Source organism: Notamacropus eugenii, chromosome 6 (assembly GCF_028372415.1).
Source record: "Notamacropus eugenii isolate mMacEug1 chromosome 6, mMacEug1.pri_v2, whole genome shotgun sequence".
NCBI classification, from domain to species: Eukaryota; Metazoa; Chordata; class Mammalia; order Diprotodontia; family Macropodidae; genus Notamacropus; species Notamacropus eugenii.
The window spans coordinates 42,784,469-42,800,662 of record NC_092877.1 but is presented as its reverse complement, the minus strand read 5'-3'; the positions used below and the strand labels follow the sequence as shown (position 1 = coordinate 42,800,662).

The following is a 16,194-nucleotide window of genomic DNA, read 5'->3' as shown; positions in this document are numbered from 1 at the left end:
CAAGCTCTCAAGATTTTCTGTGACAAAAGAGATAAAATAGAGACTCTGGGCAAACATAGAGCAGTGAAATAAATAAGACTAGGGGCAGAAGAGGAGTTCTCTTGGGACAATCTGAGAATATATAAAGAAAAAATCCCAGAATGAGATTTCCTCCCTGTAAAGAGTAAACTATTAATGGCAAGCTGTTTGAACAACAAGCAGCAATCCCAGGGATTAGCTGGTTTGAAAGATTGCCTCTGTCCAATCACAGAAACTTTTACGCCCAAGGATAGTGACAGGAGTTGGGCATCTGGCCTGAATAAGGCTGCTGACAAGGAATGCTAAACACAACTGTACTGTGGAGAGCTTTGGGGCAAGGAGGAACAAGCACACATCCAGTGAATGCAGAAGCAGTAGAGCTGAAAGTCTCTGACTGTAGGCAGTTAGAGGAGGCTGGAGGTCTTGATTTGAGTTCAAGGTCAGAGGGGAAAAATAAGGAGGATTAGAGACCACAGGCGCCATCCCCCATTCCCCAAGACTAGAGGTGATTATAACAACTAAATTATGACAAAATATTGTACAGGCAAAAGAGAAAGAATCCAAACAGAGAGAGCTACTATGGGAATAGAGAAGATCCGGATTTGTATTCAGAAGAGGATACTGAAGTAAAGAAACTCTCTTTTACTTCAAATTGTAATGTCAAATGGTCACTTGCCCAAACATAATTCGTTGAAGAACTTTAAAAAGACTTTAAAAATCATATGGGAGAAATGGAGGAAATTTTAAAAGAAAAATAACAATAATCCAAAAAAACCAAGAAGGTAATGAAAGGAAACTCAGACTAACTAGAAAAGAAGATCCAGAATCTTAAGGAAGAAAATGACTCCTTTAAGATCAAAATTGGGTAAGAGGAAGCCAATGGATTTAGAAGAGATGAAGAAATAAAAAAATATATATAAAGAATGAAAAAATGGAAGAGAATGTGAAACATCTCATAAGAAAAGCAATGGATCTGGAGAACACATCAGGAAGAATCTTGATGCAATAATACAAGAAATCATTAAAGAAAAGTTTCCAGCACCAGAACAAGAGGGGAAAGCAGAACTAGAAAAAAATCCAGTGATCACCACTTGCAAGAGAATCTACAAAGAAAACACAGAAATATTACAAGTTAATTCTGAAACCCCCAGATCAAGGATAAAATATTACTATCCACAAAAAATTTACATTTGAGGGTGTCACAATTAGAATCCAGAAGACCAAGTGTTGGCAACATTAAAAGATCATAGGTCTTGGACCACTATATGTAGAAGAGCAAAAGAACTGGATCGCCAGTCAAATTATCATACCCAGAAAAGCTAAGTATAATTCTGAATGGGGAAAAAATGGACATTTGATCAACTGTCAGACTTTTAGGACTCTGTTTAAAATAACCTGAAGTCAGTAGAAGATTTGACATACAAAAGAAATATAAGATAACATACCAGTGACCAATTACAAAGGACTAAATAAGGATAGAATATTTACATTTTATGTATAGAAAACCTAAAACATGACTAAGATTGTTACCAGTAATTGGGCTGATTATAAGAAAGATTGTGTAGACCTGAGTATAATATGCCTTCAAAAAGTAAAGCCATTCAATAATATCTAAAAAGGTAGTTATCTTATACCAATGAGGGGCAAGAGGAAGAACAAATACAGAAGAATTAGATGGGGGAGGTGGGCTGTTAGTTCTGGAAACCCACCTTCATTGGGAATGGTTTTGAGTTGAAAATACATATATATGTAGAAGAGTATAAAAGTTTTCTAAATTTATAAAAAATAAAATTCTAAGAGAACAAGGAGGGGGGAGAAGATGGAGGGATCTTTAGAAGAGAAAGTGAGGGAACAGATACAAAAGGAGATGTGGAAAGGTCTTTAGATTTCGGGGAATGGGAGGATAAGGGACGGATTGCTGGAGTGGAGGTAGGTTAAGTAATAGGAGAGCAAGATAGCAGGCAGAAGCAAAATAGAGCAGTTAGCAGAGATAGGAGAAAAGCGATATGCACCAACATAAAAACAAGATTAGGAATAGAATCTCTTAGGGAAAGTATGTGTTTATATGTGTATGTATGTATATATGTATGTGCATATGTGTATACCTATATGTATATATGAATACCTATATAAACATATCCATGCTCAATTGTATCCTTAGAGTAGTAGGTAGGGAGGAGGAAAGGGGAAAAAAGAATAAAGTAAAAATGTACAGCAAAGCCAAAAGAAAACCTGTAAGAAAGCAAAGAAAAGCTTTCAGTATAACATCCAGTATTTAATATACAGACTTTCTTGAGACGATAACTTATTGCCATATATTCTCAATCTGCTGCTGTGTTCTGCTATGCACAGGACATGTTCTTTGATTTTATATAAGTTTATAATGTTTCTTTTTTTATATGTATTGAAGTTTTAGTATCTGTTTAAAATTGAAAAAGAAAAAAAATCATTGCTGACTGGTGACCAACTTGATTATCCTCCTCCAGATGCTCTCCAAATTTTCAATATTTTTTTAAATGAAGAGGTCAAAACTGAAAATAACGTTCCACAACTGGTGTGATTATGGAATAATCTAGTGGTGCTATCAGCTTCCCAATTTTTAAATAATATTTTTTCCAGTTATAGACAAAAATTTTAACATTTGTATACTTTTTTTCCAAATTAGTTGGCAGAGGTAGGCAAGTAAACCATTTCATGCATGTGAGAAAGCCAGTGTAAAGACCTAGAACATGGAGTGTCATGTGCGAGGAAAGGCAAATAACTCAATGCAGATAGATTGAATACTGCAAGCATGGAGGTAAGAGCAAAAAGGGAGGAAAGAGCAAGATTGTGGAGATTTTTATTTTTTATGATTCTTTATTGATTTCTTTTGTTTTAACATAACCTAAATTTCTTCTCGTATCTCTCCCATTTTCCTTCATAAGGAGTTATCCCAAAGAAAAATGAATATATTTTATAGGTGCATTATGCCACAAAGGTGGTCACTGATTAAATGAAATTTCCTTCATAGATAAAAGTATTTACAGGATCACTTTTGTGGTTAGAAAAAACTAGAAACAAAGCGTATCACCCATGATAAAAGAAAGTCTAAACAATTTTTTTCTTATGAACCTATGTAATAATACTGGGCAGTAAATATACGATTAATACAGAAACAGGAATTATGTACATAACCTGATACAGTGATGATAGTAGAGCTAAGAAAACAACACACAATGAATTTTGTTGTTGTCATTTTAATCATATCTGACTCTTCATGAATCATTTGGGTTTTTCTTGGAAAGATACTAGAATGGTTTGTCATTTTCTTCTAGCTCATTTTAGAGATGATGAACTGAGACAATAACGATTAAGTGACTTGCCTTTCCAAAACGCATTAATTAGTATCACTTAATCATAACCATTATACCAATAGAATATTAAATCCTTAAAGGAAGGGAATGTTTCATTTTTGTACTTACATCCATGAAACTGAACATAGTGCCTAAGATGTAGAATGTACTTACATGCTGTATTGAGTTGAATTCATGAAAAAAAGATGTTTCCTACTCATCAGTTTCTTCATTGTCCCTTTTACTTCATTGTTCCTTAGACTGTAGATCAGAGGGTTCAACATAGGGATCATTATAGTGCAGAAAACAGACACCACTTTATTCTCACCTGTAGAGTAGCTAGATTTAGGCATCATATAAGTGAATATGATGGTCCCTTAGAACTGAGTGACTGCTATGAGGTAGGATGTGCAAGTTGATAAAGCTTTAAATCTCCCTGATGTGGAGCTTATCTTCAGGACAGAGAAGAAGATGTATATATAAGAGATTAAGATAATTAGCACTGTGATTATAATTACTGATTTTTTCAGAAGCAGGAGGAAGAATTTCAGTAAGACCATTTTTGGCAATTGGAAAGTTTCAAAACTGTGAATAATCACAGCATTTGGGATATAACCCTCTGAACACCTTAATACCAAATATAACCTACATCATTAAAATGCCACTTGAAATCTACTGGAATAGAAAAGTTACTAACACAGAGATAAGTTGTCTGAGAAGTTTTTAAATTCTCAGGGTCTTCATTTATTTTTTTTCTCTTTGTTTATTCTGGATTTGTCAAAAGTGAAAAAAAAAGATTGGATAACAACATAGCCAAACTAGCATGATGTGTCGTAGAAGCTGTCAACAACTGTTCTGTGGGCAAAATGTGACAATTGTAGTTGTGACAGTGTTGACTAGGTATGAAACCTGGCCCTCATTACCTTACCAGATTTGTTTTCGTCAGCCTATAAAAAATACTGGTTATATACTTCTGCACAACTGAGGCTGAAAGGCATTATGAAATTCAACTTAATAGCAATTATAGATTGTAGAATAAAGGTACTATTCACAGTAACGATAGTTACCCATATGTTAAGACAGTATGGACAATCTTTTCAAGGCTCCTGATAAATTTTTCCTGGAATGTATGAGCATTTGTGATATATGACATGAAGATTTTCCAACCTACACTTGACATATGTTGAGTCAGCTGAGGGTGAGAAGATAAGGATCATAGACTTCATGGTCATAAAAGGGAATATGAGGTTCTTAACTTGGTAAGGTGATTTGGTTTTGTCCACTCTGTTTCTGAAACAGAAAACTTTAGGAAGACATCGTTATAAAGACTTGCATGTGTAATAGCCTATCATGCCTCAGAACACAGTGGGAAATATTGGAGCTTGGGTAATCAACAGCTTTACAGCTCACCTTTACTTTTGTATTTTGATTTCAAGATATTAAATAACATTTCATTTGAATGAATGTTTTGGAGGAAGGGTCAAATTATGGAAAAAAGCAAGATGAAAGATCCTGTGAGTGGGATCTCTTGAGCTGGGCAAATTATGAGTTATAGAAATATCCAAACTCATAGAGAGGAAACCAGGAAGAAGCTAGGGAAATACAAAGATTTGGAAGGTCTAAGAAATGGGAGTACAATCTGCACATTTTTTAGAGAAAAACAAAAAGTAGATTCTCAGGGATGCAACTTTCTGGGACCTTATACACATTTTCATTTGAGTGATGTAGTGCATCTAAACTTTAGGTCACCACCTAGTGGTTGTCTTAGACATACTATCCAAAGTCATTACTCCAGAGTTATGTGAAACTATTGTTTGAACCAGGCAATTATATCACAAGCCTTTGGACTTTTCCATTTCTTACTCTTGAACCACATTTTCCAACATATTTTTCACTCTTTTCACCTATGTTCACTTTTACAGTTCAATAACCTATCTTTAAATTAGATGGTCTTTGTAAATTGTTTGTATTCCCTATTGGCTCATTCTTTGGAAAAGATATTTTTCTGTACTCTTAATTTTTATTTTTTTATTAATTTCATACAAACTTTTTCAAATTTAATGTTTATTATTTATTCTTCTTAAATTTTGATTTCTAAACTGTCTCCCTCCCTTATCACCTCACCCTAGAGTAGGCCATCATCTGGTCTGTGTGTGTGTGTGTGTGTGTGTGTGTGTGTTGTAGTGTGTGTGTAAAACCATACTATGTATACCTCAATTTAATCAGCTTTTTCTCTGCAGGTAAGACATCATACTTTTTTATAAATCCTTTGTAGATGATTTGAATATTTATAATATCAGAGTAACTTATTCTTCATATAATATTGCTGTTAATGTATACAGTGTTTTCTTAGTTCTCCTTGTTTCACTTTTCATTATTTAACGTGTCTTTCCATTTTTTCTAAAAATCAATCAGCTCCTCATTTCTTACACCCCAGTAGTGTTCCATCACAATTGTATGCCACACCTTGTTTAGTCATTTCCCAATTGATGGACATCCCTTGAAATTTCAGTTCTTTGCTGCCACAAAAAGAGTTGCTGTATATATATATATATATATATATATATATATATATATATATATATATATATATATATATATATATATATTTAGAACATATATATTCTTTTCCTTTTTCCTGATCACCTTGGTAAATAGATCTAATAGTGGTATTGATGAGTCAGAGAGTCTAGACAATTTTATAATTCTTTGGGCATAATTCCAGATTGCTCTCCAAAATGTTTGAATCACTTCATGGTTCCACCAACATTGATTGTATTCATGTCCCAATTTTTTCACATCCCCTCCAGCATTTGTGTTTTTCCATCTGTCATTTTAATCAATGTGGTAGATATAACAAGGCATCTCAAGGTTGTTGTAATTTTCATTTCTCTAATCCATAAATACTTAGAGAATTTTTACATGACTATATAGTTTGGATATCTTTATCAAAAATGGTCTATTGATATCCTTTGATAATTTATCAATCAGGAAATCACTTGTATTCTTATATATTTGATTAAGATCTTTACATATCTGAATTATGAAACCTTTACCAGTCTATAAAAATATTTTTTTCTAGTTTTCTACTGTTCTTCTAATCTTTTCTACTTAGGTTTCATTTTTTAAAATTTTCTTTATTTAATATAAATGAAATTATCCACATTGCATCTCACAATATTCTCTATCTCTTGTTTATTTACCAATACTTCTCCTATCCATAAATGTAATAGGTACTGAGTGCCATATTCTCCTAATTTTCTAACAATATATACCTTTATGTCTAGGTCATGTATTCATTTTAACCTTGACTTTGTAAATGGGTAAGATATTGGTGCTATGGAGGAGAATCATCCAGGGGTAAAGGTAGTATTGACAATCTTTGAAGGCTTCTGATAAAATTTTTCTGGAATATAAGAGCATTTGTGATATATGGCACAGAGACTGGCATAAAACAGTTGACATATGCTGTGAGTCAGCTCACAGCCAGAAATAAGGAGATAAAGATCATTTACTCCTTGGTCATGAAAGGGAAAGAGATTCTGAAGTTGGTATAGGTCCTTTCCCTTTCCCTTTGATTTCATTGGGGCACAGATCTAGGAATAGTATTGCTGAGTATGCACAGTTTGATAGTTATGTTCTACATTGTTATCCAGAATGTTTGGATCACTTCACAACTCCATCAATAGTACATTAGTATTCTAATTTTCCTATATTCCCTCTACCATTTGTCACTTTTCTTTCATGATATTCAATCTGAGAGCTGTGAAGTAGTACCTCAGAGTTGGTTTAATTTGCATTTCTCTAACCAATTGTGATTCAGTGCATTTTTTTATATGCCTATAGATAGCTTTCATTTCTTTTTCTGAAAGCTCCCTGCTCATATCTTTGGAACATTTATGAATTGGGGAATGACTCACACTCTTATAAATTCGTCTGTTCTCTATATATTTGAAAAATTGGGTCTTCATGAGAGAAACTTGGTTTTTTTTTTTCCATTTTTCTGCTTTCCTTCTAATCTTGGCTTCATTTGGGTATTTTTATGCATTTTTTTAAAATTTTGTGTGATTAAAATGATCCATTTTATGTCCCATAATAAAAAGTGAAAACTCAGTCTTGGCATATATTTACCTGCCTCTGCAACTTTAGAAATATGTTACAGTAAACTGAAAAGAAGGTCTTCAATGAGTCCTTTCTTATAATCAGACTTAGGCTGAAATCTCTTTAGCGACCATGGAATATAACTGTTATATTTTGGTGGGCAGCATTTTCAGAACACGTGCTAATAGTTATTTTGAATGTGACCTGGGAAGAAGCTTCTTTCATCTTCTATTTATTATGAACTGAGTTCATAGACAGGAATATAGCTCATTCAGGATTCCTTTTTCACAACTTAGAGAAAAAATTGTTGAACTTTAAGCATGTAACATAAAAAAAAAAAGTTTACAAAAAGTTTCATGAAAGTTTTCAAAGAAAGTTGACCTCAACATTCAAGGTAAAATGATTCCAGTCAACTCTACTAAACATTAATATTTTTCCTATTTAGGAAGTTTCCATTTGAGTATACAATAACAAGTGCCTTAGTTGTTCCTCTACATCAGAGCAAGCCAGCTCCAGATATGCCCTACACCACTGCCTGCCCGTCTCTGCAAGAGCTATCTTGCCACCATATATACCTCCATCATATCCCATTCCACTTTCTCACTTGTCTGATCTGGAACCATAATCAAAACCACTGCTCCTGCTCCTCAAAATATGTCAGTTTACTTTCCTAAAACTCCACTCACTAGACCTTTGTAATGTCTGCAACAAAAATTAACTCATTTGAAGCCTATGGTATGATTTGCTGTCCCCAAAGTTTCTTTGGTTCCTTCTTTTCAGCTTTAAGGAGTTTTTATATGAAAAGTGATAAGTTCAGTCACTATTTCCCAAATCCTCCAATCAGGAAAACTCCTAACATTCCAAACACTTGTGTCAATGGACTCATCTCTCCACTCAGGTTGGTGTGAATCCATGTGCACGTGACCCTGTAATTGCTTCAGCCTTTGTTGTGCCCATTAAGACTTGTTCACATGTGAAAGGACAATTAGAGAAGTGTAGGACCATGTGAGTTTCAAAAGGCAAAAGAGCAACATGCCAGAGGTTTGGATATTGGAATGTACTCAAGATGGCAGACAGAGATATATCCTTGTTCTATGGGCCCTGACTTATTAACTTGTGTGTGTGCGTGCATGTGTGTGTGTGTGTGTGTGTGTGTGTGTGTGTGTGTGTGTGTGTGTGTGCGTGTGCGAGTTGGGAAAAGTGTCCCAAGAACCTAAATGAGCTGCTCAATAATATAAAGGGAAATCATGAAGAAAAAAGGAAAGAGGAACTAACAATGTCATATTTCAAATTATTCTATGAAGTGACTATGATCAGATTATATAAAGAAGTGATTATTTTCCAAATGATATCAGGTTAGAGAGGCTAGAATTACAGCACAGAATAGACGATAGACAATGCAGAATTATAATCAAAGTTAAGTGTTAAACTAGTGTTTGAAAAAATTAAAATTACGAAGCAATGAGAAAGGTCATCAGTTGTGCACAGTTCATCATGTCAGCTAGTAGCACTAATGGAAATTCAGGTTACATTAAAAGAAACAAAGGATCAAAAATTAGGAAGCTGATAATTTGACTGGATTCTGCCTTAATCAGACCAGTTATGAAATATCATGTTCAGGCCTGGACTCTTCATTTCAGCAAAATATGGAAAATCTAGAAAGTAATCAGAGGAGTGGGTTAACAAAGTTTTTAAGGACTTGCTATATGCCAAGATCTATGCTATTACTTGTAAAACTGGGAAAAGTAAAAACAATAAAAGCAATAAATAAAAAGCTATAATAAGCAAAAACAACAAGAACAACTAATTAAAACAGTCCCTGCTTTTCAGGAGCTCACAGTCCATTTGCAGAGACCATATACATAACCAGGTACATACAAATTATAGGCTGAATAGGTGGAAGATCGTCATAGCAAGGAAATTAAGCTAGGAAAGACTTCTTGCAGAAAGTGGGCATTGAGTTGTCTTGAGGAAATCCCAGGAAACTAAGTGACAGAGGTGGGAGAACAAGGCATTTCAAGCCTGTGAGACAGTCACTGTAAAGACACAGAAGATGGAGAGTCACATGTGGGAAACGGCAGACAGTCCAGTGTAGCTAGATTGGACAATCCATGGATTGGAATAAAATGTAAAATTATAAAGGTAGGAAGAAGTCAGGTTGAGGAAATTTTTATTTTTTAAATGATTCTTTATTGATTTCTTTTGTTTTTCCTGACCCAAACTTCTTCTAATATCTCTCCCTCTTCACTCTTCACAAAGAGTTATCACGTAGAGTAAAGAATATAATTTTACCGGTGTTTATGCCACAAAGGTAGTGCTTGAGAAAAGGAAATTCCCCACATACTCTAAAATATTTCTGTTACTTATGTGATACAAAAGCACTGGAAACAAAGTCAATGACCAGTGATTGAGGAAAGGCTGAACAAATTATGACACATGAACATAACAGAATACTTTTTATTTATTTTCTTTTAAATGTATGTAATAAAACAAGCATTTTCATAACGTAGTGCAATAAAAAACCTAATTTCATATGAAACTGCACATCTATTATACACAATTTGTTATTCCTTTTAAATATATGATAAAGTTATCATGCAATTTTTTCTTTTTTTTCTTTTTTTCTTCTCAACCCTCAGATACTGTTGCCATTAGACACAAATGAGTACACATACACAATTATTCTGCACATATTTCTATTTATCAGTTATTATTCTGGATGCAGATGGCATCTTTCTTAGACAAAGTGACTTATTCACTCACAATCATTCTTAAAACTATAACTTTAATGTATGCAGTTGTTGGGATTGGAAGCTCAATTCCGTGTGGACAGTCTCGGGCAGGTAAAGGTGGGAGCTTCTAAATTTTAGAGCTCTCACAAGACCCCCCCAGGAAACGGCAGGGAATCGAGGTGAACTGAGCTATCTCGAGTAATTCTGCCTCTTCCCGTGAGAAACGTGATGGGAGAGAGATCTCCCCGCCCTCGAGATGGTCCCGGATCTGGGCACACCTAGTTACCTAACAGCACGGTATTCAGATGCAAACTATGCGGCTGAAGGTTAAGGATTGAGGAAGCCTGAAAGCTCTCTTAGCACGTGAGGAGCCAAGAGGACAGTAGGCTCCGCTTCCCTTCTTTCCTCTCTCCCCTCCTCCTCTCTCCCCGCTTGTACTTCTACTTCCAATCCCTTAAGATCCTAGCCTCCTTAGGAAATCTCCCCCTCTTCCTCCTAAGGAAGACTCCCCTGCACTTGTAACCGAGACCCTGAAATAAAGCTCAACCCTTGTTCGACTCTGGAACGTCCTTTCTCTCATATGAGCATCCGGTTTTGGTCAACCGAAGACCTCGGAGGTGAGGTAAGAAGACTCGGGTAGCCCACACAGGCCTCTAGGCCTGGCATGCAGTATTCTCTTGGTTCTATGTATTTCACTTCATTATACAGGGCAAGTCTTTCCATATTGTGGTAAGATCACTGAGCTCATAATTTCATATAGCACGGTAGTATTCCATCACAACCATATTCTACATATACTGTTTCAGCCATTCACCAATTGATGAGTATTCCTGCAATTTCTGATTCTTTGCCACCAGAAGTAGAGCTACTATAAACATTTTAAAACATATAAGTTCTTTTCCTCTTCCACAATCATCTTTGGAAATAGACCTAGTAGTGGTATTGCTCGGTCAAAGGGTATAGAAAGTTTAATAATTCTTTGGGCCTAATTTGTTTTCCAAAATGGTTAGATCACTTCACATTTTCACCAACAATGTATTAACATCCTATTTTTCCACATCCCCTCTAATATTTGTTGCTGTCCCCTTCAGTCATTTTAGTCAATATGGTAGGAGTAAAATGATATAACAAGGTTGTTTTGATTTACATTTCTCTAATCAATAATGATTTAGAGCATTTGTTCATATGACTTTAAATAGTTTTTAATTACTTCATTGGAAAATGGCATATTCATATCCTTTGACCATTTAACAATTAGGGAATGAAAGTCCTCAATTTCAATGAAAGACCATTTTTTCCCCTGAAGTATTATACTCAGTGTTGCTGGGTAGGTGATTCTTGGTTTTAGTCCTAGTTCCTTTGACTCCTGGAATATCATATTCCACGCCTTTCGATCCCTTAATGTAGAAGCTGCTAGATCTTGTATTATCCTGATTCTATTTCCACAATACTTGAATTGTTTCTTTCTAGCTGCTTGCAATATTTTCTCCTTGACCAGGGAATTCTGGAATTTGGCCACAATGTTCCTAGGAGTTTCTCTTTTTGGATCTCTTTCAGGTGGTGATCGGTGGATTCTTTGAATACTAATTTTGCCCTCTGGTTCTAGAATCTCAGGGCAGTTTTCCTTGATAATTTCATGAAAGATGATGTCTAGGCTCTTTTTTTGATCATGGCTTTCAGGTAGGCCCATAATTTTTAAATTGTCTCTCCTGGATCTATTTTCCAGGTCAGTTGTTTTTCCAATGAGATATTTCACATTATCTTCCTTTTTTTTCATTCTTTTGGTTTTGTTTTGTGATTTCTTGGTTTTTCATAAAGTCATTAGCCTCCATCTGTTCCATTCTAACTTTGAAAGAACTATTTTCTTCAGTGAGCTTTTGAACCTCCTTTTCCATTTGGCTAATTCTGCTTTTTAAAGCATTCTTCTCCTCATTGGCTTTTTGACCCTCTTTTGCCAATTGAGTTAGTGTATTTTTCAAGGTGTTATATTCTTCAGCATTTTTGGGGGTCTCCTTTAGCAAGGTGTTGACCTGTTTTTCATGCTTTTCTTGCATCTCTCTCATTTCTCCTCCCAGTTTTTCCTCCACCTCTCTAACTTGATTTTCAAAATCCTTTTTGAGCTCTTCCATGGCCTGAGCCCATTGAATATTTATTTTGGATATTTGGATACAGAAGCTTTGATGTTTATATCTTTCCCTGATGGTAGGCATTATTCTTCCTCATCAGAAAGGATGGGAGGAGATATCTGTTCACCAAGAAAGTAACATTCTATGGTCTTATTTTTTTTCCCTTTTCTGGGCATTTTTCCAGCCAGTTACTTGACTTCGGAGTTTCCTTTCCACACCCACCTCGTCACCACATCCACCCAGCCAGTGCTTGGGGTCTGAGATTCAAATGCTGCTTCCCAGCCTCAGGGCTTTGGGTGGGGGCAGGGCTGCTATTCAGTGAGAAATTAAGTTCAGGTGTTCAGGTGGAGGCAGGGCCAACACACGGGGCTCAGTTCCCTCAGGGGATTTATGTGGAGACCTTCAACAATGGATCCAGGCTCCTGCATGCTCTGGGAGCCCTTGTCTGCTGCTGCCTCTGCTGCTGCCTCCCGAGGGGGCCTGAGTTATGGAGACACCCCACTCCTCTCTCGGGGAGCTGAAAAGACCCTTTCACTGACCTTTGGTGCCTGTGGGTGGAGGGACCAGCTCTGCCACTGGAGACTCCATCCCTGAAGCCCGCTCAGATCTGCTCCTCTAGGTGCCACGCAGCCAAGGCAGGGCTGGCCTCTGCTCCAGATCCAGTGCATGGTGGACCCCTCGGGTCAGTCCTTCAGGTCTCTCTGGGACAGAAATCTCCTCCACTCTGTTGTCCCGTGGCTTCCACTGCTGCAGAATTTGTTGGGAGTTCCTCTTTACAGGTATTTTATGGGCTATGGGTTCAGAGCTAGCATATGTATATCTTTCTACCCTGCCATCTTGGCTCCTCCCCCTCTTCAAATTATTCTATGAAATTGATTAGGATCAGGTAATATTACAATGTGATTATTTTCCAAACAATGACATGTTGGGTAAAAGGTAGAATTATACCATGGAATAAGCAATGCAGAGTTGTAATTAAAGTTAAATGTTAAACTAATGCTTGGAAAAAAGCAAACATTAAAAAACAAAAGGGAAAGATAATCATTTTTTAGTACTGCATCATGTCAATCAGAAAGACTAATAGGTTGAATTAAGAGAAATGTAGGATCCACAATTAGGAGGCTGATAATTTTACTGATTTCTGCTTTCATAACATCAGAAATGGGATAGGATGTTGAGGTCTGGCCTTATTCTTTTAAAAAATTATGAAAAATAGGGAGGGTGTCTAGAGGAGGAGACATGGTGGTCAGTCAACAAGGATTTTCAGGGCTTAGAATGTTCCAGGCTCTATCCTATAACTTCAAATACAAAAGAAAATAAGTCCCAGCCTGCTAGGACATCACATTCTATTGGGAGAGACATAATGTAAATAGCCAGTTACATACAAATTACAGGTAGAGCAAATGGATGGTCATTTAGAGAAGAAACTACTAGTAGTTTAAGAGGTTGAGAAAGACTTTTTGGACAAAATGGTATTTGAGTTGTTTTCAGGCAATTTCAGAAAACTAAATGACAGAAGTAGGAATCAAGGCATTTCAAGCCTGTGAAACAGCCAGTGTAAAGACATAGAAGGTGCTGTATCACGTGCAGGGGAAAGGCAGATGGTCTAGTGCAGCTTGATTGGACACTATGGGGAGGAGAGTACAGTGCCATCCTAAATTGGTAAGACGGGGTCAGATTAATGGAATTTTTATTTTTTAAATGATTACTTATTTCATTTCTTTTTCATGACCTAAATTTCTTTAATATCTCTCCCTTCTAACATCTCATGAAGAGGTATCACACAGGGAAAAGAACTCATTTTTCCAGTTGTTTTATGCCATACAGGTATCCATTGAGAAAAGAAAGTCCTCACATACACCAAAATATTTTCATCACAACTTTCGTGGTAGCAAGGAATGGGAAACAAAGCAGATGTCCAGTGACAGAAGAATGGCTAAACAAATTGTGGCACATGAACATAAAATATGAATGCTGTAAGAAAATATGAATATGATTAATACAAGAACAGAGAAAAGATTTACTTGATCTGTATCAGAATCACAATAGTAGAGCCAAGAACACAACACACAGAATGAACATAATAATGTAAATGGAAAGAACATTCCCCCTCCAAAATCAAGAAAAAACGAGTGTTGCAGTATTCCAAAAAGAGAAAAACATGGACACAGACAAGACAAATAAGACACTTCCCCATATACTTTTGCTGAGTTGCAAAATCTATGTTTCAGGAACCATGTATGTATTTTCAGACCATTGAAACTAACATGGAAATTCACAAATTAAGCTATGAAAATGAAAATATATTTTTCTAAATCTGTGTTTCTGATGTCACTTAATTCTAACCATTGCATCAGGAGAATATTAGATCCTTAAAGAAAGAAAATATTTTATTTATTTTCCTTGCATCCCTAAAATATAAACCAGTGCATGGGACATACTGTGTACTTAAATACTTGTTATATTGAATTGAAATAATTAAAAATGCTGTTTCCTACTCAAGAATTTTCGCAGGGCCCCTTTTACTTCATTGTTCCTTAGACTGTAGATCAGGGGGTTCAACATAGGAATGATTACCATGTAGAAAACAGAAACCACTTTATTCTCATCTGTTGAGTAACTAGATTTAGGTATTACATAAATGAATGTGACTGTACCATAGAAGAGAGTGACTGCTGTGAGGTGGGAGGTGCAAGTTGAGAAAGCTTTGGATCTTCCTTTAGTGGAACTTATCTTCAGGACAGAGAAGAGAATGTATACATAAGAGATTAGGATAATTAGTGCTGTGATCAAAATTATTGACCCGGAAGAGGCAGCAGGAAGAATTTCAGCAAGATGGTTGTGGGAGTAGGAAAGCTTCAAAAGTGGTGAATAATCACAGAAAAAGTGATTGATCTCATTGGATCCACAAAAGGACAGATTCAATAAGCAACCAGTGAAGGACCAAGCATTTAAAAAACCACCCAGGTAGGATGCAATGAATAACAGTGTGCAGATCTTAGGAGACATGTTAGTGGAGTAGAGTAGGGGGCTACAGATGGCCACATACCGATCATAAGCCATCACCGCAAGAATAAAGCACTCAGTAGTTCCAAAGATGACTACAAAATAAAATTGAGCCACACAGTCTCCCAGAAGGATTGGGGTCTGCTCCACAAGGAAGTTGATGAGCATGAGAGGTGTGACAGAAGAGGAATAACCAAGATCCACAAAAGCCAAGTGGCTGAGGAAAACATACATTGGAGTATGAAGTTGGGAGCTATTTCTGATCAATATGATTATGCTAAGGTTACCAACTAAGGTGACAGCATAGACACCCAGAAATATCACAAAGAGGATAACACGTAGTCTTGGATCATCTGTTAATCCCAAAATAATGAATTCAGTCACAGCAGTGCAGTTATCGACAGACATCTGTCTTAGAAAGATTGCCTGCTAAATAGAAGAAAAGGAGATTAAAATAGAATACTTAACTAAGATTTAGATATGTCTATTGATGTATTCAAGAAACAACCGTTTGTCCTATAATTATGTAAGTTAATGTTCTTTGCCGCTGAATTCAGATTCAGCTGGTCTGTAATGGGTTAATTTTAGAAATTCAGATCCCCTGGTAATCACTGATATATTCTAACCTTGGAGATATTAGCTGCTTTGGGGAACATATGCACAGCAAGGGAGTGGGGCATGAGTTCTCTACATCATGAATCTGTCTATCAAGGATGCTCGAAAATCTGGGACACTAACTTGCACCTGCACTCAAATAATGAGTATTTCTTATTTTCATGAGAAAATAGGAGTAGTCATTGCTAGCCCTAAGCAGCAAACTTTCAACCAATCATGCTGTACCCTATATCTCAGCTCTGTAACCAATTATGTTGTCCTTAT

General features: G+C 36.1%; 1 protein-coding gene across 1 annotated transcript; it reads right to left on the bottom strand.

The window, feature by feature from the left end:
• Window positions 1-14,787: 14,787 nt before the first annotated feature.
• On the bottom strand, window positions 14,788-15,723 carry LOC140512859 (olfactory receptor 5P80-like). Its single transcript, XM_072622229.1, has one exon. The coding sequence runs from the start codon at window positions 15,721-15,723 to the stop codon at window positions 14,788-14,790; it is 936 nt and encodes a 311-aa protein (XP_072478330.1).
• Between the last annotated feature and the right edge of the window lie 471 nt (window positions 15,724-16,194).

Bases quoted from the DNA above. Each gene is read 5' to 3' on its own strand.
- LOC140512859 (XM_072622229.1), bottom strand. From the start codon at position 15,723: ATGTCTGTCGATAACTGCACTGCTGTGACTGAATTCATTATTTTGGGA.